The sequence below is a fragment of the Nerophis ophidion genome, linkage group LG03 (assembly GCF_033978795.1).
Source record: "Nerophis ophidion isolate RoL-2023_Sa linkage group LG03, RoL_Noph_v1.0, whole genome shotgun sequence".
Classification (NCBI taxonomy): domain Eukaryota; kingdom Metazoa; phylum Chordata; class Actinopteri; order Syngnathiformes; family Syngnathidae; genus Nerophis; species Nerophis ophidion.
The window spans coordinates 2,271,561-2,297,823 of NC_084613.1; the positions used below are offsets into that span (position 1 = coordinate 2,271,561).

Genomic DNA, 26,263 nt, shown 5'->3' on the forward strand with positions numbered 1-26,263 from the left:
GAGTCACGTTTAGTACCGCTAGGTGTCGCCATTTATTGTGGTGCAGTTCCAGAAAGAAGAAAACAGGCAGGAAAAGCATGAGGAAAACATTCTTGGTAGTTTTTTAGTTGTTTTTTTTAAAGGTGTTGCTATTTTTATTTTATTTTGTAATACTAGCAACGACTTCCTCCCGGTCTTTTTTTTTTTTTTTTTTTAATGTTTATAAGTTTCAACATTTACAAACAGTTGAGAAACAATAATCAAAATAAGTCCAACAACAGTATACACATTACAAAACATTATAAAAACAGTACAAAACACCTTCTTGGTTGTTGTATTGTCAATTGTCACTAAAAGAAAACATACTTTGAAAAGTATTAAATGGCAGCTAATCGTTTACCTGCCCGCCACACATTTTGCAAAAATTGCTAAATTGTTAGTATTGCAAAAAGATTTAAAAAAAAAGTGGAATGAGGTGAAATCTAAAGAGGAAAAAGTGTCAATGCAGTTTTTTGGTTCCTTTTGTCTTTTTCTTTTTTTGCCATTGCTCAAAAAAAAAAAAGGACAAAAAAATCTACGTTGTAATGAATTATTACTTAAAAATTATCACTTTAAAATGTTTTATGTGGAAAAAATATTGCATATGTTGTGTGGTTGCCATATAAAAACATCAAAGTTTTGACAAAAGAGCATAAAACAAACAAAATAATAGTTCAAACTTAAAATCGACAGATATATCGGAAGTTGATCTTGAAATTTAATTGTTGAAAGTAAAAAAAAACCTAATACAAATGCATCACTTTATGAGTGGGGAACCTTTCGGATCTCAAATATATTTAGTAGTATTTTATTGAACTTTTCACTGTGATTACTCAAAAATATTAAATAATTAAAATCAATGGTGTCCTGCATTATTGATCTTTGAGGGCTTTAATTGCTAAATAAAGGAACTCTCCTGAAGGAATCAATAAAGTACTATCCATCTATCTAAATACTGCATATTTCAGTTTTAATAAAAAAAACAAAGTTGTCTTTGACACAAAAGGCATAAAACTTTATTTGTTTTACTTTATATCAACCTCAAGTTGATGTAGAGATTTACTGTAAACGTTAAATTAAAAAAAATAAAAAATAATTTGATTTATTTTTAACATTTTAGTGACTGAGACCCTCTATGCTCCCCAGTAGTCCTAAGGATTAAAAATTTAAAAATCATATATATTGTTATGGTTTGAAAATGAAAAATATCAAACTGGCTCCGCATGTTTACATTTTCTGTGTGCGGCCCCCTGTGGAAAAAGTTTGGACACCCCTGCTATAAGGAATAGACTTTTTTATTGTTTTAATGAACAACAAACATACATCCACAATGTACATAAAAGTCAAGGTACGTTCAACATATTCAACATGTGGAGCAAATTATGACTTTACCAAAACATGTCAACGACAGAAAATAAAAGCAGATACACATTTTGATTATCAAAAATAATAATAAATAATATAATAAAATACTAAATTCAAAAAGGGCTCATTTCAATCACTTTAAATGTTTTAATGAATATATCAATTTAGAGGTTTTTGTACTTTTAACCATTTTCCAAGATTTAATTGAACATGTAAAACCATTTCGCCAATTAGAAAATTTAGTTTTTACTTTCAGAAATCGACATTTTTGTATGAAAAATGTTGCTTGCAGCATAACAATGTAGACAAACATTCTGTTTCCATCATTTATAAATATTCCAAAATTGATGTATTGTACTGTGAATGTTGACATCTGAACACCCTTAATGTCTCTCAGCCCGTCTCTGACCTCCCAAGGACTGCACCTGTATCGGAGTGTTTTACTACTGCACAAAGAGAATTAGATGGCCAAGTCTTTAAAATATTTTCTTGGATTTTGAAAACTTCTATTTGAGTTTTGTCCCTCTTAGAATTAAAAATGTCCAGCAAAGCGAGACCAGCTTGCTAGTAAATAAATACAATTTAAAAAATAGAGGCAGCTCACTGGTAAGTGCTGCTATTTGAGCTATTTTTAGAACAGGCCAGCGGGCGACCTGGTGCCCGCGGCCCCCGCCTTGGTGACCCCTGCTCTAGAGATTTAAAACTTGAATAATAATGAAAATAATAATACTGAATAATTGCACATTTTTAACATTTTATTTTTACCAAAACCCTTTGGTGTCCCCGGGATCAAGCCTGAGTGGAGGCCTGAATGTAAATTTTTTATACATATATTGCATACTTGCCAACCTTGAGACCTCCTTTCTTATAAATATATATATAAGATAAGCGGAAGAAGATGGATATATATAAGAAATACTTGACTTTCAGTGAATTCTAGCTATATATATATATATATATATATATATATATATATATATATATATATATATATATATGAATAAAAGAAATACTTGAATTTCAGTGTTCATTTATTTACACATATACACACACATAACACTCATCTACTCATTGTTGAGTTAAGGGTTGAATTGTCCATCCTTGTTTTTCTAACCATATGCATGTACAGTAGGTGTCAGTATTGTCCTGTTTAAGAGTGTCACAACATTGCTGTTTACGGCAGACAAACTGCTTTACGGTAGACGAAAACGTGACTGCTGTTGTTGTGTGTTGTTACCGCGCTGGGAGGACGTTTATGAAACGGCCTAACAATAAACCCACATAAGAAACCAAGAACTCGCCCTCCATCATTCTACAGTTATAACGTCATTGGGCAGACACGCTGTTTATATTGTGGGAAAGCGGACGTGAAAACAGGCTGTCCTCACTCAGGTCCACATGGAGCTGGAGGGGGCGTGGCCTCCAGCTCTGCCTGAATTTCGGGAGATTTTTGGGAGAAAATTTGTTCTGAGAGGTTTTCGGGAGAGGCGCTGAATTTCGGGAGTCTCCCTGGAAATCTGGGAGGGTTGGCAAGTATCAGTACATATTCTGTACAATTGCCCAACAAATGGTAACACTTGAATAAGTTTTTTAACTTGTTTAAAGGCCTACTGAAATGAGATGTTCTTATTCAAACGGGGATAGCAGGTCCATTCTATGTGTCATACTTCATCATTTCCCGATATTGCCATATTTTTGCTGAAAGGATTTAGTAGAGAACATCCACAATAAAGTTTGCAACTTTTGGTGCTAACAGAAAAGCCTTGCCTGTACCGGAAGTAGCAGACGATGATGTCACATGTTGATGACGTCACATGTTGATGTCTCCTCACATATTCACATTATTGTTTATAATGGGAGCCTCCAACAAAAACAGCTATTCGGACCGAGAAAACGACAATTTCCCCATTAATTTGAGTGAGGATGAAAGATTTGTGTTTGAGGATATTGATAGCGAAGGACTAGAAAAAAAAAACGTGATTGCATTGGAATGGATTCATATGTTTTTAGACACATTTACTAAGATAATTCTGGGAAATTGCTTATCTTTCTTTTGTGTTGCTGGTCTTTTAGTGAGTTTAATAGTACCTGGTAGTCGGAGGTGTGTGTCCACGGCTGTGTTGACGCCAATGTCTCAGGGAAGTCGACGGCAGCTTCTATGGACGGCACAAGCTCAGCTGATCTCCGGTAAGAAGTGACTTTTTACCACAATTTTCTCACCGAAACCTGCTGGTTGACATTCGGTTGGGATCCATGCTCTCTGTGATCCATAGTAAAGTTTCAATTCCGTGAATGTTAAACAAGGAATCACCGTGTGTTTGTGTGGCTAAAGGCTAAAGCTTCCCACCTCCATCTTTCTACTTTGACTTCTGCAATATTAATTGAACAAATTGCAAAAGATTCAGGAACACAGATGTCCAAAATACTGTGTAATTATGCCGTTAAAGCAGACGACTTGTAGCTGTGTGTGTGTGCAGCGCTCATATTCATAACAGCCCGTGACGTCACGCGTACACGTCATCATTACGCGACATTTTCAAGAAAAAACTCCAGGGAAATTTAAAATTGCAATTTAGTAAACTAAAGCGGCCGTATTGGCATGTGTTGCAATGTTAATATTTCATCATTGATATATAAACTATCAGACTGCGTGGTGGCTAGTAGTAATACTAGCCTTCCAGTGCAATTCGTCCGTCACTGATTGTTATTTATTACTTCAGTACTCCTGTCTTGCTCTGTATATTGTACAGTATTTGTATTTTGTACTTCTATAGTGTACATAATTGCTTATTATTTTTATTGGAGAGTAGTCTGTTTATTCCAATTGTTAATTTTTCCTTTATTACCTCTTATGTCATTTATCCATCCATCCATTTTCTACCGCTGATTCCCTTTCGGGGTCGCGGGGGGCGCTGACGCCTATCTCAGCTACCATCGGGTGGAAGGCGGGGTACACCCTGGACAAGTCGCCACCTCATCACAGGGCCAACACAGATAGACAGACAACATTCACACACTAGGGACCATTTAGTGTTGCCAATCAACCTATCCCCAGGTGCATGTCTTTGGAGGTGGGAGGGGCCTATCCCCAGGTGCATGTCTTTGGAGGTGGGAGGGGCCTATCCCCAGGTGCATGTCTTTGGAGGTGGGAGGAAGCCGGAGTACCCGGAGGGAACCCACGCATTCACGGGGAGAACATGCAAACTCCACACAGAAAGATCCCGAGCCTGGATTTGAACCCAGGACTGCAGGACCTTCGTATTGTGAGGCAGACGCACTAACCCCTCTGCCACCGTGAAGCATATATGTCATTTATTTCACCCCATATTTGTTCCCACTACCGCACCTTAAGTTGGAGTCTTTAATCTCGTTATATGCAAATATAATGACAATAAAGTTCATTCTATTCTATTCTAGTGGCTTTCAGTAGGCCTTTAAGTCGGGGTCCACGTAAATCAATTCATGGTAAGCTGGACCAAGTGGCTGCGGAGAGGAAAGTCTGGGCTTCCCTGCTTAGGCTGCTGCCCCCGCGACCCCAGCTCGGAAAAGATGGATAGATGGATGGATTATTTTGATTATTATTATTATTTCTCAATTGCTTGTAAATGTTGCCATTTATAAATAAAAGTGTATAAAATAATAATAAAAACAAAAAAAAGGGGGGGCAGCCACGAAGAAGAAGGCGCTCGCACGGCATGATGGGATATGTTCCTCCTTAGGCTGGAGGACTGCAAGCGGCCCCGGCAAGCAGGCTAACAGGCTGGCAGGAAGGCAGGAAGGCAGGGAAGAAGGCAAGAAGGCAGGCGGGGAGGGAGGGAGGAAGGCAGGCTAACAGGCTGGAAGACAAGCTGGCGGAGAGGAAGATGGCCGCGGCTGAGAGTATCTTCAGGGCAGGTTGTGGAAGCAGGGCGTCCTTGGCCATGTTGGACTAGTGTCGCCGCCCCGGTTCTCCTCCAGCCGGCCATGGGCTCCCAGACTCTGCAGATCCTCAGGCAGGGGGTCTGGGCGTCAGTCACCGGGGGATGGTACTACGACCCCGACCAGAACACCTTCGTCAACGCGCTCCATCTTTACATCTGGCTCTTCTTGCTAGCTTTCCCCTTCACGCTCTACATGGTGAGTGGCTGCCTTTTAGCCCTTTTAACCTCTCTTTATTATTATCTGGAGCCTCGACATTCTCAAAATGAATGTTTCGCCAAGCCAACATTTATATAAACCCCGTTTCCATATGAGTTGGGAAATGTAAATATAAACAGAATACAATGATGTGCGAACCCTTTTCAAGCCATATTCAGTTGAATATGCTACAAAGACAACATATTTGATGTTCAAACTCATAAACTGTATTTCTTTTTTGCAAATAATCATTAACTTAGAATTTCATGGCTGCTACACGTGCCAAAGTAGTTGGGAAAGGGCATGTTCACCACTGTGTTACATCACCTTTTCTTTTAACAACACTCAATAAACGTTTGGGAACTGAGGAAACTAATTGTTGAAGCTTTGAATGTGGAATTCTTTCCCATTCTTGTTTTATGTAGAGCTTCAGTCGTTAGGGACGGCGTGGCACAGTGGGAGAGTGGCCGTGCGCAACCCCTGGTTCAAATCCCACCTAGTACCAACCTCGTCACGTCCATTGTGTCCTGAGCAAGACACTTCACCCTTGCTCCTGATGGGTGCTGGTTGGCGCCTTGCATGGCAGCTCCCTCCATCAGTGTGTGAATGTGTGTGTGAATGTGGAAGTAGTGTCAAAGCGCTTTGAGTACCTTGAAGGTAGAAAAGCGCTATAAAAGTACAACCCATTTATCATTAAACAGTCCAGGGTCTCCACTGTCGTATTTTACGCTTCCTAATGCGCCACACATTTTCCATGGGAGACAGGTCTGGACTGCAGGCGGGCCAGGAAAGTACCCACACTCCATCCATCCATCCATTTTCTACGGCGTATTCCCTTTTGGGGTCGCGGGGGGCGCTGGCGCCTATCTCAGCTACAATCGGGCGGAAGGCAGGGTACACCCTGGACAAGTCGCCACCTCATCGCAGGGCCAACACAGATAGACAGACAACATTCACACACTAGGGACCATTTAGTGTTGCCAATCAACCTATCCCCAGGTGCATGTCTTTGGAGGTGGTAGGAAGCCGGAGTACCCGAAGGGAACCCACGCATTCACGGGGAGAACATGCAAACTCCACACAGAAAGATCCTGAGCCTGGATTTGAACCCAGGACTGCAGGACCTTCGTATTGTGAGGCAGACGCACTAACCCCTCTGCCACCGTGAAGCCGTACCCACACTCTTTTACTACAAAGCTACGCCGTTGTAACACGTGGCTTGGCATTGTCTTGCTGAAATAAGCAGAGGCGTCCATGATAACATTGCTCGGATGACAACATATGTTGCTCCAAAAGCTGTATGTACCATTCAGCCTTAATGGTGCCTTCACAGATGTGTAAGTTACCCATGCCTTGGGCACTAATGCACCCCCATACCATCACACATGCTGGCTTTTACACTTTGCGCCTATAACAATCCGGATGGTTATTTTCCTCTTTGTTCCAGAGGACACCACGTCCACAGTTTCCAAATATAATTTGAAATGTGGACTCGTCAGACCACAGAACACTTTTCCACTTTGCATCAGTCCATCTTAGATGAGCTCGGGCCCAGCAAAGCCGGCGGCGTTCCTGGGTGTTGTTGATAAATGGCTTTCGCTTAGCATAATACAGCTTTAACTTGCACTCACAGATGTAGCGACAAACCTTATTTATTGACAGTGGTTTTTTGAAGTGTTCCTGAGCCTATGTGGTGATATCCTTTAGAGATTGATGTCGGTTTTTGATACAGTCTGAACGATCAAAGGTCCGTAATATCATCGCTTACGTGCAGTGATTCTCTGAAACTTTTGATGATTTTACGGACCGTAGATGGTAAAATCCCTAAATTCCTTGCAATAGCTTGTTGAGAAATGTCATTCTAAAACTGTTCAAAAATGTGCTTACAAAGTGGTGACCTCGCCCCATCTTTGTTTGCTAATTACTTAGCATTTCATGGAAGCTGCTTACATCTAACACAATTTCCCAACTCATATGGAAACAGGATTTATATAAAATGAGTATTCAACTGGGCTTCATCAGTCAAAATCATTTCCCCTGAAAGTGTGCCACCTTTTTGTACGTATGTTGCTCAAGTAAAGCCTCGCCAGTCACTCCCCTCAAGCCTTTCATCCATCCTCCTTTTAGGGCCCTCTTGAGGATGTTGACAGTGATGTTTAACGCTCGTCTCTCACTTTTTAGACCTCGCCGCTTTGTTTACTTTCTCTACTTTTCACACACAGTCACATTTCCACTTTTCAAAGTTTGGCGCAGTGAGCCATATATAATCTTTTGTTTATCCATGCATCTGCTTCTGCTTATCTGAGGTGGGGTCGTGGGGGCAGCAGCCTAAGCAGGGAAGACCAGACTTTCCTCTCCCTAGCCACTTCGTCCAGCTCCTCCCGGGGGATCCCAAGGTGTTCCCAGGCAGGCCAGGAGACATACCGTATTTCTTTGAATGGCCGCCGGGTATATAGTATGCACCTGCCTAGAATTACTGCCGGGTCAAACTCGTTTCGCAAAATAATTAGCATATTCCTAGAATTTCCACCGGGTCAAACTCGTCACGTCACGAGTGACACTTCACCTGTCATCATTTTCAAAATGGAGGAGGCTGATTTCAATCATGTGAAATTGCATAAAGGGAAGAAGATTAAGAGCTATTCAGTAGGATTTAAGGTCCAAGCTATTGAATATGCTAAAAAGAACAGGAAGCAGCTATGTTTTATTAATATGCCGTAGCTGCGTGTGTCAAATATGAGTCATTAAATGACTCCCGCCTCCTGGTGGTAGAGGGCGCTAGTGATCCTTCTTGCGACTACTCGGCTGCAGAAGAAGTGACAACAAGCAGCAAGAGTGAGCAGCGATCCTTTATTTTTTCCTCTCGCTTGCACTTTTAACATGGAGGATTACATATCTAAAATAAAACAGTTTTCTAAACTGGACTTTCAATGGAAGCAGGAGGTAATAAAGGAAGATCTCCATCGAGACAGAGAGACTTTTAAAACTGAAGAAAGATAAGGAAGACTTCTATAAACAAGTTATTGATGCTTTTGATCAGAAGGAGCTGCGCATGGACTTCATTTATAAGTAAAGGTGAGACCTTTACTTATAAATGGTGGGGCAGCATAGCTCGGTTGGTAGAGTGGCCGTGCCAGCAACTTGAGGGTTGCAGGTTCGATTCCCGCTTCCGCCATCCTAGTCACTGCCGTTGTGTCCTTGGGCAAGACACTTTACCCACGTGCTCCCAGTGCCACCCACGCTGGTTTAAATGTAACTTAGATATTGGGTGTCACTATGTAAAGCGCTTTGAGTCACTAGAGAAAAGCGCTATATAAATATAATTCACAATTCACTTCACCATAATAACGTTTTTTTTTATTAAATGTGCTTTTCATGATGGTATCCTTACATCACACTAAAATTTTTAAGCGCAGGCCTAAATTTATCGCATGCCTTTGGTAAACGCCGGAGTGAGGAGAGGTTTTAAAATAATTAGCGCATGCTCGCCTTTACCGCATGCCTTTGGTAAGCGCCGGAGTGAGAAGAGGTTTTAAATTAATTAGCTCCCCGGCGGCAATTCAAGGAAATACGGTACATAATCAAACAAATGTTTTTGAGGCGCCAGCACTTGCATATTCCACCAAAAACGTTGTCTTCCTAATAAAAACGGGCAAAAGAAATTGAGAAGCAGGCAAAGCCGGAAATTGCGTGCGACGGCATCTTGAAAGTAAACAAACATTTGTCGCATCTGCCGGCGAACGGCGAGGGTTTGATGAAGTGGCGAGACTCTAGCCTTGTCCGTATGCACAGGGGTGTATTTGCAACACTTAGACATCGCACTAGATGCCGGAGCCAAGGAGGAGGGTTAAGTAGAAGAGGCGAGGACAGGACATTTATTCACTTCCTGTCTTTAACATGTTGCACATCTTCTTAGTTCTGGTGTCTTTTTTTAATGACAACCCATAAAAAACATAACATCATTGGTATCATACGTTAAACTACCTCCACTGCTAACATTTCTATTAGTGCCCCCTCAGGAGTGACGTCCTCTGGTGTCAGTTTGCTGAGACCTACTATATCGGGGAGCTAGTGTTGGAAATTATTTCGAGGCTGCTTCACTTCTATTCTGAGAGCGGAAATCCAGCAGTCAGAGCGTGGCGTCCATGTTCACTTTTTCGATGTGTAGGAAGACTTGTTATTGTAGGACAGCACAGACGCTGGTGGTGGAGACACAGGTGCCAAAATTGATGACATGCTCACCAGCCACGGCATCAGGTGTGACGTGCAGTAGGGCCTCAATCTAGCAGCTTAATTGGCACTGTAACAGAGCTCTCACCTTAAAGGCCTACTGAAATGAGATGTTCTTATTTAAACGGGGATAGCAGCTCCATTCTATGTGTCATACTTGATCATTTCGCCATATTGCCATATTTTTGCTGAAAGGATTTAGTAGAGAACATCCACGATAAAGTTTGCAACTTTTGGTGGCTAATAAAAAAGCCTTGCCTGTACCGGAAGTAGCAGACGATGTGCGCGTGACGTCACGGGTTGTGGAGCTCCTCACATCTGAACATTGTTTACAATCATGGCCACCAGCAGCGAGAGCGATTCGGACCAAGAAAGCAACGATTTCCCCATTAATTTGAGCAAGGATGAAAGATTCGTGGATGAGGAAAGTGAGAGTGAAGGACTAGAAAAAGAAAAAAAAAAGAGAGGGCAGTGGGAGCGATTCAGATTAGACACATTTGGGGCGGCATGGCGTAGTGGGTAGAGCGGCCGTGCCAGAAACCTGAGGGTTACAGGTTCGCTTCCCACCTATTGACATCCAAATCGCTGCCGTTGTGTCCTTGGGCAGGACACTTAACCTTTGCCCCCGGTGCCGCTCACACTGGTGAATGAATGATGAATGAATGATTGGTGGTGGTTGGAGGGGCCGTAGGCGCAAACTGGCAGCCACGCTTCCATCAGTCTACCTCAGGGCAGCTGTGGCTACAAATGTAGCTTACCACCACCAGGTGTAAATGAATGATGAGTTCCCACTTCTCTGTGAGCGCTTTGAGTATCTAACAATTGAAAAGCGCAATATAAATCTAATCCATCATCATCATCATCATCACATTTACTAGGATAATTCTGGAAAATGCCTTATCTGCTTATTGTGTTACTAGTGTTTTAGTGAGATTATATAGTCGTACATGAAAGTCGGAGGGGTGTGGTGACCGTCAGTGTCTCCGAGGGAAGCCACGTTTCTCGACGAGGCAAAGCGAAGGCTGCCTTTAGGGCCGGGCTGAGCTTTCTTTCCCCCTCCTTCACGGTGGAAGCATCCCACATTCGGGGGCGGCCGGTGGGAGGAGGCAAGAGAGTCGAAGCTGCCTCTTTGACAGGTGCACGAGGAACGACGCAAGCTCCGCCCATGTCTACGGACTTATTACCACAATTTTCTCACCGAAACTTGCCGGTTGACATGTGGTAGAGAACCATGTTCGCTTGACCGCTCTGTTCCATAGTAAAGCTTCACCTTCGGGAAATGTAAACAAAGAAACACCGGCTGTGTTTGTGTTGCTAAAGGCAGCCGCAATACACCGCTTCCCACCTACATCTTTCTTCTTTGACGTCTCTATTATTAATTGAACAAATTGCAAAAGATTCAGCAACACAGATGTCCAAAATACTGTGTAATTATGCTATTAAAGCAGACGACTTATAGCCGTGATCGGTGCATACAGAGTTTTTTTTTGCTTTGTGCTATGTATTAACCAGGGGTCTCAGACACTCGGCCCGCACCTTAATATGAAAATTAAATCTTAGTGCGGCCCGCGAGATTTAAAGTAATGCCGTTTGACAGCGTCACACTTGCCAACCCTCCTAAACTTTCCGGGAGACTCCCGGAATTCAGAGTAACTATTCACGCGAATGTCTGCTGAATGTCGCCCTTCAACATTAATACGGGCGGTCCATGAAGGCGCTGCCTTTACCACCCTCTACAACATGGGTCGGGAACCTTTTTGGCTGAGAGAGACCTGAAAGCCAGATATTTAAAAATGTATGTCCGTGAGAGCCATATAGGTTGCGACTTGTCCAGGGTGTACGCCGCCTTCCGCTCGATTTTAGCTGAGATAGGCACCAGCGACCCCAAAGGGAATAAGCGGTAGTAAATGGATGGATGGATGAATACAACTAAATACGTGCATTTTTAAGTAAGACCAACATTTTTAGAGTATAATAAGTCTCTTATTCTTTTTAATAACATTGTTATTCTAAAGCTAACCAATAATAAATATAATACTTCTTACCATTGATGCACTTTTTGAACAGGTGCGATAGAAAATGGATGGTTGGATTAAAATGCATGAGAAGGTTTTATTATTTGAACGTTATTTTTAACACTGTGATTACCATCGAAATTATTCATTCCTTATCGTGTTAAGCAATGTCAGCTAATATTTATCCGAGAGCCAGATGCAGTCATCAAAAGAGCCACATCTGGCTCTAGAGCCATAGGTTCCCTACCCCTGCTCTACAACATGTACACATATCTAGCACAGCCCAACCACGAGTCGTAGGTGGCTTCCTTGAACACACTCAGACGACTGCAAGGCATACTTTTTCAACAGCCGTACAGGTTACACTGAGAGTTGTGATATAATAAACTTTAACACTCTTACTAATATGCGCCACACTGTGAACCCACACCAAACAAGAATGACAAACACATTTCGGGAGAACATCCGCATTGTAACAGAACATTAAACACAACAGAACATATACCCAGAATCCCATGCATTCCTAACTCTTTTGGAGTACATTATACACCCCCGCTTGCACCAACCCCCTAGCTAGCGGGGATAAATAATGTAGCCCGGAAGAGTTAGGGATGAATGGGATTCTGGGTATTTGTTCTGTTGTGTTTACGTCGTGTTACGGTGCGGATGTTCTCCCGAAATGTGTTTCTCAATCTTGTTTGGTGTGGGTTCACAGTGTGGCTCATATTAGTAAGAGTGTTAAAGTTGTTTATATCACAACCTTCAGTGTAACCTGTATGGCTGTTGACCAAGTATGTCTTGCAGTCACTTTCGTTTATCAACAGAGGCTGCATACTACATGTGACCAGCTGGCACGCAGGTAGCAGTGTGTAAAAGCGGGCGCGACGACGGGTTTTAGAGGTTTGTAAAGGCATTTCCATCAGGGCACGCCCTCAACATTATTGACTAGGTGAAAATCGGAGGATTGCTGGGAGGAGCATTAAACTCCGGAAATCTCTCGGGATAATCGGGGGTGTCGGCAATCATGCAGCTGAGCCACATTAGAGTGATCCAAGACCCGGAAGCGGCTCCGGAGCCACGGGTTGCTGACCCCTGCTCTATTTGAACAACTGGAACACCCAAGATCACTCTCACTTGTTTTAATGCTACACTCATGTTTGTTGACCATTTATGAATTAAGCCGCAAAGAAGAAAAACAGATGTAACATGCAACGCAGCAATAAGTACTTTTAAAATTATTTGTGCACATATGAAAACAGCGCGATAATAGCAACCATGATCATTTTGGTCGCATTAATGCTTGTTTTTAATCACAGGCTTTGCCATCCACCATGGTGATCGTGGGAATCTACTGCGGCGTAATCGCCGCCATGTTCCTGCTGCTCAAGACGGTCAACTACCGACTCCACCACGCCCTGGACGAGGGCGAGGTGGTGGAGCTCCAGGCCAAAAAGTCGCAGGATGGCAGAGGCGGTGCCGAGGTGCCAAACAACGGCAATGGAGGCAGTGGAGGCCGTCACCAAGACAGCAGCGGCCCAGGGTAGGTCGGCCCTATGGTCTGTTTGTTGACGGCACCTGATGTTCCCCTGTCACAGATGAGGTCACAGGTCTCGTAGGTGAAGAGGACAATAAACAAATTATTTTGATGAGGTCACATAATGCTTTTTGTCCAGGAGGATGTTGTTGTACTAGTAGGGCTGAAAACTTTATCACAATATAAGTGTTTTGTATCGGTCGTTATCGATACATTTGGATATTTTTCTATGGCCTATCGAATATGGGCCAGAAGAAAAATATATTAAATGTAAACATTTTTATTTCAAATGTAACCATCCTCTATGGAGGCAGAAAGGAACACAAATGTCAACACAAGTGTGGAAAACATTGAACACACAACAATAACCTCTTGAAATGAAAGTGCAAAAATAAGGAATACATAGGAAATGCTTAAAGTGTAACAAAATAGTTCAATATGTAAACATAGAAAGACCTGAGAAGAACTATTTCCTGCAGGTTTAATGATAGGAAGTTACGACTGTGCTCTAAGGAGTGAGCGCCGCTAAAGAGCTGTGGTCTTACCGGCCGAGGTGGGGGAGAGCACCTTGCATTATTTACAGACCACATTGGTCTGACTACGGTCCATTTTAAAATATCCCAAAAATTGCCACCCTGTGGATATAAATGCTTAAGAATTTTGTATGTTTACTCTTTCTATAGTCCTGTTGTTAATCATAAAACAGACATGGTCCTTATTTTTACGACTTCAATTAGAAGAAAATGTTATACAATATGTTTTACTTATATTAATGGATCATTTTAAGGATGCACCGATTAATCGGTAACCGAATATATTCGGCCGAATATGGCAAAAAAAGCTACATTCGGCCTTCGGTGGAATGAGTTCAGAACAAGGCCGAATAGTGGCGTGTGACGCAATTTTTTGACGCGGTGATGCAATCACCCAACGTGCAGTGACGTTGTAACCTGGAGCCTTCGGAAAAATGTCAGCAGTGTGGAGATATTTTAAAGTGTCGGAAAGTGACAAAAGTATTGCAGTTTGCAACGAATGTTCAGCCAAACTGTCTGGAGGAGGTGCCTCGTGGCCGACGTCCTTGAGAGGACAAAAAAGTTTGCGACAGACAGTGCCAAAGGAAACAGAATTACAAAGAAGGTAATGGAGTTTATGGCTTTGGATGATCAACCGTTTAGTGTTGTGGAGGACTTTGGCTTTCGGAGACTCATGGAGCACATTGAGCCCCGTTACACGATATTTCTCTGATGTGTGCTCTTTACATTGTGTGTGTGCTGTTTACATTATTAGCCTGTTGTGTAGGCTACCTGTATAAGTGTATGAGGTTACAAGCACACACTTATTGAGATTTAGTGGGGCCTCTGTTTACATTATTAGCCTGTTGTGTAGGCTACCTGTATAAGTGTATGAGGTTACAAGCACACACTTATTGAGATTTAGTGGGGCCTCTGTTTACATTATTAGCCTGTTGTGTAGGCTACCTGTATAAGTGTATGAGGTTACAAGCACACACTTATTGAGATTTACTTGAGCCTTCTGTTTACATTATTAGCATATCTACTGTGGCTAAGCAGACTTTTGCCAAAAGGACAATAATTCATTTGTTGTGGGTTTATCCACTTTAATGCACTTTATTTGTTTTTGGAATGCATGTTTTTTTTTTAAGGCCTAATATGAATGAAAAACTTTGTGCTTTTTTTGAAAAGCAAAGGTTACTGGAATATTTAAAAAATGTCAATATTCAATAAAAATGTACTTTATTTAAAAAAACATGTCAAAATGTATTGTAGGCTGTTTATGCAATATAAAAAAAATTGTGAAAAACTGCATTCATTATTCAGTATTCGGCCTTCGGCCAAGCTTTTAAATTTTATTCAGCTTCGGCCACAAATTTTCATTTCGGTGCATTCCTAGATAATTTATTACATTTCAGTCAGATGTCGACTTTATTCAGTTCTTTATTCATTGTTGACTGTAGATATTTCATGTCTTTATGAGATAAGAACAAATCTGTGTCATCAGCAAATATGATTTTTTTCAAAAATATCAGATTAATTTTTCAGGTCATTTATATAGGTAATACAAAGAAGAGGACTCAAAATGTAACCCCGTGGTCTTCCACATTTTGATAGGTTTATGTAGGGCTGGGCGATATGGACGAAATAGTATATCTCAATATATTTTTACTTAAACTCGATATTCGATTTATATCTCGATATATTTGCCAGTTTTTTGATTGATTGATTGATACTTTTATCAGTAGATTGCACAGTACAGTACATATTCCGTACAATTGACCCTTAAATGGTAACACCCCAATAAGTTTTTCAACTTGTTTAAGTCGGGGTCCACGTTAATCAATTCATGGTAAAAGTGAAAGTATACATATAAAGATATTCATTTTTGAGCGATATTAAGTGAAATTAAAGTGAATGACAAGTGTGCTGTGGGGCGGCATGGCGTAGTGGGTAGAGCGGCCGTGCCAGAAACCTGAGGGTTGCAGGTTCACTTCCCACCTATTGACATCCAAAAAAACGCTGCCGTTGTGTCCTTGGGCAGGACACTTCACCCTTGCCCCCGGTGCAGCTCACACCGGTGAATGAATGATGAATGAATGAAGGGTGGTAGTCGGAGGGGCCGTAGGCACAAACTGGCAGCCATGCTTTGGTCAGTCTACCCAAGGGCAGCTGTGGCTACAGATGTAGCTTACCACCACCAGGTGTGAATGAATGATGGCTTCCCACTTCTCTGTGAGCGCTTTGAGTATCTAACAATAGAAAAAGCGCGATATAAATCTAATCCATTATTATTATTATTATTAAACAGTCAGTGGCACTTGTATTAACCCAGTTAGTCAAGATGGGGATTTACAGCACAGAAAAGAAACTGTTTAAGTTGCACAGAATTACATAACATAAATAAAAGAGAAACATTTTTTTTCTACGTACAATAAATAACAAAGCTGTGCAAATAATACAAAATGTATCAAACCCAGATAAAAAATACATTTTCAGGCAGGCACTTTTTAATTCCCAGTGTATGATGTAATGGACTGTCACACATGTACAGTTCTGGTCGGCACCAAGTAAGAGACTTGACTTCATTGTGCGGCTATCATCTTCCTCACTTCGGCATACATTTTTAGTCGCATTTTTCGTGTGAAATATGCCCGGCTTGGCAACAGGAGAACAGTTTTGATTTGGGCTTACATGGTAAACAACTCAAATGAATGTTTTGTCCAGACATATACATTTGGCCAGATGGGGCCAAGTAGACGCAAGGTGGGTTTCCTGGATGTTGTCTACGTCGCTAAAAGAAAAATCTTAACAAGAAAATCCCTCTGCCATCTTCTAGTAGTTTTTTAAAAATATAAATGGGCCGCTTGAAAATTCCCTCTTCTTTTCTACAACTCTCTCGTCGTCATTTGGGATGTTTGTTGTGATTTCCTTTCCTGGTTCCATGACCCGCCCTATATTGCCTCTGATTGGCCTGTCCCTAATGTTTTGCCTTAATCTCAACCAATCGTAAATCATCATTGTAAACAATGAACCAATCATGGATGTTCTTATAGTGCAAGCACGTCTTGGAAGGAGGAAGGGGAGGGGCTTAGGAGCCCATGAGACGGTGTTTGGTCTTTTTAATGTGAAATAAATTATATCGATATTACAATATTTTATTATTCATATATTGTTTAAAAATATATCGATATATCTTACAAACTCGATATATCGCCTAGGTCTATTTTTTTAATGCTGAGATTTCCTGACACCATAATGCTCAAGTTTGCCCAACAAAATGTCAAAGTTAATGGAATTAAATGCTTTTGACAAGTCAAGGAAGACACCAACTCCTCACTTGCCTTCATCAATAGCATCATTTACTTTTTTGGTGAGATCTAAAATTGCCATACAGGTTGTGTTCTGTTTTCTAAAACCAAAATGACATCAAGTTCTGACGCATTTGTGGTGGGGGTCTTTTTCCAATTTTCACTGGTAGTATTTTGTATTTTGAGATGAAAAAGCCACTGCTCTTAACCGAGGTGTAGTGGAATAGTGTCATTCAATTCCATCATGGGTTAGGAATGAGGTATTTCAAGCCGGGGTGACCCACGGGTGTTGTATAAACGTCCACGCAGTCACATTTCAGGGAAGAAATGCTTCAGACCAGCTCCCTTGGGTTCTTAAATGTAGTTCCCGAAAAGGCCACGGTCAGTAAGAAACAATAGTGCATTCCTTGCACGGACAATGGAGGCTTGAATGAAATATCTCCGGGGCCATTGGTACTGCTCGCTGGCTCCATTCTAGCGCTCAAGACCAAAACCACAATCCGTTTCTGACTGACTCGGCGACCAGAAGTCCAGCCAGGACTCGCTCTCGCCGTGAACAGGATTTGTGGCACAGAAGGATGGAGCTTTCAGGAATGATTACCAGACTTGATTTTTTATCTTGGATAATTATTTGGATTGCATGGTAGAGTGCAGAGGAAAACACTGATGTATTTGACCACAGGATGCTTTATCAGACAGTCTGTTGCAAACTAAGACTGGAGAAATAAAATGTTGTTATAAGTATCGCGATAGACACATAAGATTTTTTTTCATATATAAGGCGCAGTGGATTATAGGGCGCATTAAAGGAGTCATTTATTTATTAGTTTTTTCCAAATGTAAAACACTTTCTTGTGGTCTACATAACATGTAATGGTGGTTCTATGGTCAAAGTGTTGCATAGATGATGTTTTACACATCATCTTCAAACCGCTTTCCAACAGTCGCTTCCGAATGCGCCGTTTTGTGGGCGGTCTTATTTACGTGGCTCACCTTCGACGGCGTCTTCTCTTTGTTGTAGCGGTGTAGCGTGCAAGGATGGGAGTGGAAGACGTGTCAAAAGATGGCGCTAACTGTTTTAATGACATTCACACTTTAAAGTTTAAGTACCAATGATTGTCACACACACACTACGTGTGGTGAAATTTGTCCTCTGCATTTGACCCATCCCCTTGATCACCCCCTGGGAAGTGAGGGGAGCAGTGGCCAGCAGCGGTGCCGCGCCCGGGAATCATTTATGGTGATTTAACCCCCAATTCCAACCCTTGATGCTGAGTGCCAAGCAGGGAGGCAATGGGTCCCATTTTTATAGTCTTTGGTATGACTCGGCCGGGGTTTAAACTCACAACCTACCCATCTCAGGGCGGACACTCTAATGCAGGGGTCACCAACCTTTTTGAAACCAAGAGCTATTTCTTGGGTACTGATTACTGCGTAGGGCTACCAGTTTGATACACACTTAAATAAATTGCCAGAAATAGCCAATTTGCTCAACTTTCCTTTAACTATGTTATTATTAATAATTAATGATATTTATCTTTGTGGAAACACTGATCATCTTAATGATTTCTCACAATAAATATATATAGAAACAGATGAATATATTTTAAAAAAATGGGTATTTCTGTCTGTCATTCCGTCGTACATTTTTTTTTTCTTTTAGGGAAGTTTTTTTGTAGAGAATAAATGATGAAAAAAACACTTAATTGAACGGTTTAAAAGAGGAGAAAGCACACAAAAAATTGTTTTATTAAACTTTGTAACATAGTTTTATCTTCAATTTCGACTCTTTAAAATTCAAAATTCAGCCGTAAAAATGAAGAGAAAAACTAGCTAATTCGAATCTTTTTGAAAAAAGAAAACATTTTTTTTATGGTAGTTAGTAATTTTTCCTGATTAAGATTAATTTTAGAATTTTGATGACATGTTTTAAATAGGTTAAAATCCAATCTGCACTTTGTTAGAATATATAACAAATTGGACCAAGCTATATTTCTAACAAAAACAAATCATTATTTCTTCTAGAGTTTCCAAAACAAATTTTTAAAAGAAATTCAAAAGACTTTGAAATAATATTTAAATTTGATTCTACAGATTTTCTAGATTTGCCAGAATATTTTTTTTAAATTTTAATCATAATAAGTTTGAATACATATTTCACAAATATTTTTCGTCGAAAAAACAGAAGCTAAAATGAAGAATTAACTTAAAATGTATTTATTATTCTTTACAATAAAAAAAATAAATTTACTTGAACATTGATTTAAATTGTCAGGAAAGAAAAGGAAGGAATTTAAAAGGTAAAAAGGTATATGTGTTTAAAAATCATTTTAAGGTTGTATTTTTTCTCTAAAATTGTCTTTCTGAAAGTTATAAGAAGCAAAGTAACAAAAAATAAATTAATTTATTCAAACAAGTGAAGACCAAGTCTTTAAAATGTTTTCTTTGGGTTTTCAAATTCTATTTGAGTTTTGTCTCTCTTAGAATTGAAAATGTCAAGCAAAGCGAGACCAGCTTGCTAGTAAATAAATACAATTTAAAAAATAGAGGCAGCTCACTGGTAAGTGCTGCTATTTGAGCTATTTTTAGAACAGGCCAGCGGGCGACTCATCTGGTCCTTACGGGCGACCTGGTGCCCGCGGGCACCGCGTTGCTGACCCCTGCTCTTACCACTAGGCCACTGAGTAGGTTACTACTCAGTAGGTTTACTTCAATCAATAACGGAGCAGCATCTCCTCATCCGGAAACTACAACAAGAAATGTGTCCCGTGAAAAACCGTCCGACCAGAACTCTCTAATAAGTAGAGTTACTGGGGTGAATAATGTAAACTCACTACACCGGTATGTTTTAGTGCTTTCATGGTGAGTTTACTGACAGATATAAGTAAGAACTTTACACTACTTTATAGTAGAAATGGCAACAGTGTAGGATGAATGTCACATAACAAGAAGATAGGGAAAAAGAAGAAGCTTATCGACCGCGGACTACAAAGGCAGATGCGCGCAATTTTTTAGGATTTATGCAGTTTCCAAATACAGATCAGGAGGTACTAGCAAGTAAAAAAAGTTGCGTTTGCATTTTATTGCAAAAAAGTCGTCAGATAATGCCTTACCTTATACACACATCTTAATAATACTCCTATGTTGAAGCACAGTACAATCCATCAAGCGGTGTGGCTTCATAGCTTACCAAAGTCCTACTAAAACATTTTGATAGATTTTTGAGCGACCTGTGTAATGTTCTATATTTTCAATGGAACATATGAAATGTTGGTGTTGTTTACCTGAGACATATTGCCATCTTATTACAGTCTACACATATCTCTTATGTGTGACTGCCATCTACTGGTCACACTTAACATTATACTATGTACCAAATAAAATTGCTTCGAGGTCAGTAAGCAAAATTATTCCGTACATTAGGCGCACCGGTTATAAGGCGCACTGTCGAGTTTTGAGAAAAAAACGGATTTTAAGTGTGCCTTATTGTCTGGAAAATAGTGTGTGTGTGTGTGTGTGTGTGTGTGTGTGTGTGTGTGTGTGTGTGTGTGTGTGTGTGTGTGTGTGTGTGTGTATATATATATATATATATATATATATATATATATATATATATATATATATATATATATATATTCAGTGTATATACTGATACTTTAATATATATGTGTGTGTGTGTGTGTGTGTGTGTGTATATATATATATATATATATATATATATATATATATATATATATATATTGATACTATTTTGATCATATCTATTTATCGGCAAACATATATATATATATATATATATATATATATATATATATATATATATATATATGTTTGCTGATAAATAGATATGATCAAAATAGTATCAATCTCACGGAGAAAATCTGAAATATCACTTGGTAAGTTGTCATAAGTAATCACACCCTTTGCTCAATATTGAGTGGAAGCACTCTTGTGAAATGTGCATAACTTAAAAATAAATACTTTTCTCTATTAAAATGTAAAAATAGAGATAAAGGCATCATGCAAAGAGAAAAGGCTGAAACATTGATACTAGTAATGAGCAAATACTAATATTTTCCTTAAAATATATGAATAATGTTTCTAGTCTAATAAGAAATTATGTTCACAACCCAACACTGATTTATTTAACAATGAACAATCCTGATTAATAATTCTGATTTCAATATTGATAAAAATAATCTTATTATTCTGGCCATAATTGTGCAGCCCTATGCATAAGACTAGATATAACATATAAACACTATGTTTATTTATATGGACAAAAAGGGCAGTTACTGTACGTTCATCTTCCTGAAAGTGGAGTTTCACGGGACGAAATCTCCTGAAAATTACAGCTTATGTCTCAAAACACTCTGTAATGGAAACGGCTACGAGAACCTTGCAGAAATTCTAAGAAATATCGCTTTTATTTTGGGAAAAAGCTGCAATGGAATTGCAGTTACTGAAGCGGCATTGAGGGAAGCAAACATGCAGAGAAGGAAATATTAAGAAAAGAAAACTACTAACTGCCTGGTGAGTCATTTTCATAAGTCAGTAATAATATGGCATATTGCTGTTGACATGTAGATATTATGTCTCATGATTTACAGTACTAAACCCACTAACTTGTACCAGATCTGGTGCTGCATGGCCAAATGTTCCCAAACAACAAAATGCAGAATAATCATGAATGTATTAAGATTACTTGTAATAAAAACCTTCATGTTATACATCAGTGGTTCTCAAGCTTTTTTCAGTGATGTACCCCCTGTGAACATGTTTTTAATTCAAGTACCTCCTAATCAGAGCAAAGCATTTTTGGTTGAAAAACGAGATAAAGAAGTAAAGTACAGCACTATGTCATCACTTTCTGATTTATTCAATTGTATAACAGTGCAAAATATTGCTCATATGTAGTGGTCTTTCTTGAACTATTTGGAAAAAAAGATATAAAAATAACTAAAAACTTCTTGAAAATTAAGTGATTCAATTCTAAATAAAGATTTCTCCACATAGAAGTAATCATTAACTTAAAGTGCCCTCTTTGGGGATTGTAATAGAGATCTATCTGGATTCATCAACTTCATTCTAAACATTTCTTCACAAAATAAGAAATCTTTAACATCAATATTTATGGAACATGTCCACAAAAAATTTAGCTGTCAACACTGAATATTGCATTGTTGTATTTCCATCCATCCATTTTCTACCGCTTATTCCCTTTTGGGGGTGCGGGGGTGCTGGCGCCTATTTCAGCTACAATCGGGCGGAAGGCGGGGTACACCCTGGACAAGTCGCCACCTCATCGCAGGGCCATTGTTGCATTTCTTTTCACAGTTTATGAACTTACATTTGTATTTTGTTGAAGTATTATTCAATAAATATATTTATAAAGGATTTTGGAATTGTTGCTATTTTTACAATATTTGTAAAAAATTTCACGTACTTTGCATACCTTCAAGTCCCCCCAGGGGTACACATACCCCCATTTGAGAACCACTGTTATAAATGACCAGAAATGTCTTGTTGCAGGCACCTTTCATACAATCTTACATGCATGGCCTTACTAAGTGACTGGCTTGTTCAACAAAATATTCTATTTTTTACAATTACAATATTTATCATAATGATGTCATTATTCTTACATTTATTTGGAACTTTAAAATTGATCTTTTCACACATTGCATACAAACACTAGCCGTAGGGCTATTTTGTTTAAGTTGCATTTTTACAGGGTTTCTATGCAGGAAATGTCAATGCCCCTCAAAAATAGTCAAATCTTTTCAACTTCAATGTCACATGAACCCTCAAAAAGGCCCCTTTGACCCCCAGTTGATATTTTTAAATTCCATCCATCCATCATCTTCCGCTTATCCGAGGTCGGGTCGCGGGGGCAACAGCCTAAGCAGGGAAACCCAGACTTCCCTTTCCCCAGCCACTTCGTCTAGCTCTTCCCAGGGGATCCCGAGGTGTTCCCAGGCCAGCCGGGAGACATAGTCTTCCCAACGTGTCCTGGGTCTTCCCCGTGGCCTCCTACCGGTTGGACGTGCCCTAAACACCTCCCTAGGGAGGCGTTCGGGTGGCATCCTGACCAGATGCCCGAACCACCTCATCTGGCTCCTCTCCATGTGGAGGAGCAGCGGCTTTACTTTGAGTTCCTCCCGGATGGCAGAGCTTCTCACCCTATCTCTAAGGGAGAGACCAGAGGAAACTCATTTGGGCCGCTTGTACCCGTGATCTTGTCCTTTCGGTCATGACCCAAAGCTCATGACCATAGGTGAGGATGGGAACGTAGATCGACCGGTAAATTGAGAGCTTTGCCTTCCGGCTCAGCTCCTTCTTCACCACAACGGATCGGTACAACGTCCGCATTACTTTTTAAATTCCTCTATTTCTTTTTTTTTTTTATCTTACTGGGATCTGTAAGTGCAAAACAGTTTAAATAAAAAATGACGTCACGTGCACGTGTCATCATACCGAGACGTTTTCAGCAGGACTTTTCGGCGCAAAATGTAAAATTGTACTTTATTAAGTTAAAGCGGCCGTATTGGCATGTGTTGCAATGTTAATATTTCATCATTGATGTATAAACTATCAGACTGCGTGGTCGCTAGTAGTGGCTTTCAGTAGGCCTTTAGTAACAATCCATTTTTGTGGCTCTGCCAATGATTACAATTTGATCCATTTAACAACCGATTCATTTTTGGCACTTTTCTGTTGGGGTGTGTTGATCCACTTTGTTTGACACAATGCTTGCTCTGCCTTCTTCCACACCTGCGCCCCCTCACTAGATTAGAGCGTAACCTGAGGTGCTGTGATTGACAGGCTGATAAAGGCTGAAGATGAGGGCCTGATCAGCAGTAAGAGGACACCAGATGGAGCTTGGCTGCTTTCTTCTGCAGCAGATCTGTATTACTGACCTCACCTGTGGCCACTGCTGTTATAAAAGCTTTCAGACATTCTTTACTGACAATTTTCCATACATAATAATCTTGTTGCCCATGTGACTCATGCTGGTGACCTTTTTAGAAGGCAGTCCTTAGCTGGACTCCAACTCAACCTGATGTTTCTTCAAGTGTTGTTGTTTCTCTTCCTTCTCCTGCTGCTCTTTCTGCTTGATGTTTATTTTGCAGCCCGAGCTGTTACGAAATGTTGTTGGCGTATGGAAATGATTTATAGACAATCCCTGGCTTGCTGTTTGTTTTCCGGCATACCGGCTTGGTTGAACAAGCACATCTGGGCTATAAATAGACCCGCAGCATCATTTGCTGCTCTCCCCAAACTACGGAGTTGATTTTTTTGTTTCATTTTAGGGGTTGTGGCATACATGTTGCCTTTCTGGTTACACAACCTCTTCCCCTCTTTTATTCAATCAGGGTGACTGACTGAAAGAAAAGGAGATCCTGTAAATGCTTCTCTATTTGGTATAGTACTCGGTAAAAGGTTTACCGTATTTCCGTGAATTGCCGCGGGGGCGCTAATTAATTTAAAACCTCTTCTCACTCCGGCGTTTACCAAAGCCATGCGGTAAATTTAGGCCTGCGCTTATAAATTTGAGTGTGATGTAAGGATGCCATCATGAAAAGCACATTTAATAAAAAAAAACTTTATTATGGTCTTACTTTTACTTATAAATGAAGTCCATGCACAGCTCCTTCTGATCAAAAGCTTCGATAACTTGTTTATAGAAGTCTTCCTTATCTTTCTTCAATTTTAAAAGTTACTCTGTCTCGATGGAGATCTTCCTTTATTACCTCCTGCTTCGAATGAAAGTCCAGTTTAGAAAACTATTTTATTTTAGATATGTAATCCTCCATGTTAAAAGTGCAAGCGAGAGGAAAAACTAAAGGATCGCTGCTCACTCTTGCTGCTTGTTGTCACTTCTTCTGCAGCCAAGTAGTCGCAAGAAGGATCACTAGCGCCCTCTACCACCAGGAGGCGGGAGTCATTTAATGACTCATATTTGACACACGCAGCTACGGTATATTAATAAAACATAGCTGCTTACTGTTCTTTTTAGCATATTCAATAGCTTGGACCTTAAATTCTACTGAATAGCTCTTAATCTTCTTCCCTTTATGCGATTTCAAATTATTGAAATTAGTGTTGTCCCGATCCGATGTTTGGATCGGATCGGCCGCGGATATTTGCCAAAAATGCGTATCGGCAAGGCATGGGAAAATGCCGATCCAGATCCAGTTTTTGAAAAAAAAATCCGGATCAGTATTTTCCAGTGCACCAATTTAAATAATACATTCCACTCTTCTGCTGCTCCCTACGCTCCGTTTCGCATTTTCCAGCACACCTTCAACACATCCAGAAGTCTATGTTCTAACTGTTAAGACGGCAGTGTGAATTAAAAGCTACGGTAAAAATGGCAGCTGTTTGGGATTATTTTACCCTACAAAAGGAAAAAGATGAAGAGGTGGAGTGCAAAACATGCCACAATAAAGTCAAGCGTTTTGGTAAAGTTGTAAGACATTTTAATGACTTTTGAGAGAGAGGCTTTTTAGCACTCATTGATGAACACAGGAGCAGGCTGACACCTGAGCATCTTGAAGTGCTTTGTCCACACCTTTAAGTCAGGACTTTGGGAAGGCCATTCTAAAACCTTCATTCTAGCCTGATTTTGCCATTCCTTTACCACTTTTGAGGTTTGTTTGGGGTCAATGTCCTGTTGGAACACCCAACTGCGCCCTAGACCCAACCCCCCAACTTGATGATTTTAGCTTGTTTTGAAGAATTTGGAGCTAATCCTCCTTTTTCATTGTCCTAAAGCAGCAGTTCCATTGGCAGCAAAACAGGCCCACAGCATAATACTACCACCACCATGCTTGACGGTAGGGATGGTGTTCCTGGAATTAAAGGACTTGCCTTTTCTCCTCCAAACATATTGCTGGGTATTGTGGCCAATCAGCTCCATTTTTCTTTCATCCGACACAACATGGACAAAGATAAGACCTTCTGGAGGAAAGTTCTGACATTATGTTCTTTCCAAGTGTATGCAAACTTTTGATCGCCACTGTAAGATTTGGCTCCCATAAGAAGCTCTACATTTAAAAACTTAACAATTAACAATGCATATTGATCAACATATAAACAAAAGCGTCTCAGTATTTTTTGACCATATAGCCCGGGCCTAACCTAGTCCCCCCCCTCCCC

The 26,263-nt window shown here is 40.2% G+C and overlaps 1 protein-coding gene across 5 annotated transcripts in view; it reads left to right on the forward strand.

Moving 5' to 3' along the window:
• Positions 1 to 5,103: 5,103 nt before the first annotated feature.
• The window catches only part of pcnx1 (pecanex 1), a 112,669-nt gene continuing 91,509 nt past the window's right edge, over positions 5,104 to 26,263 (forward strand). For 4 of the 5 annotated variants that reach the window (XM_061893900.1, XM_061893901.1, XM_061893902.1 and 1 more), the window contains exons 1-2: positions 5,105 to 5,499; positions 13,061 to 13,284. In XM_061893900.1, coding sequence (XP_061749884.1) covers positions 5,347 to 5,499; positions 13,061 to 13,284 — 377 coding nt within the window. In that variant the 5' untranslated portion in view covers positions 5,105 to 5,346. Of the gene's footprint in view, positions 5,500 to 13,060; positions 13,285 to 26,263 lie in introns of all 5 variants that reach the window. The other variant, XM_061893899.1, reaches the window with a different exon arrangement.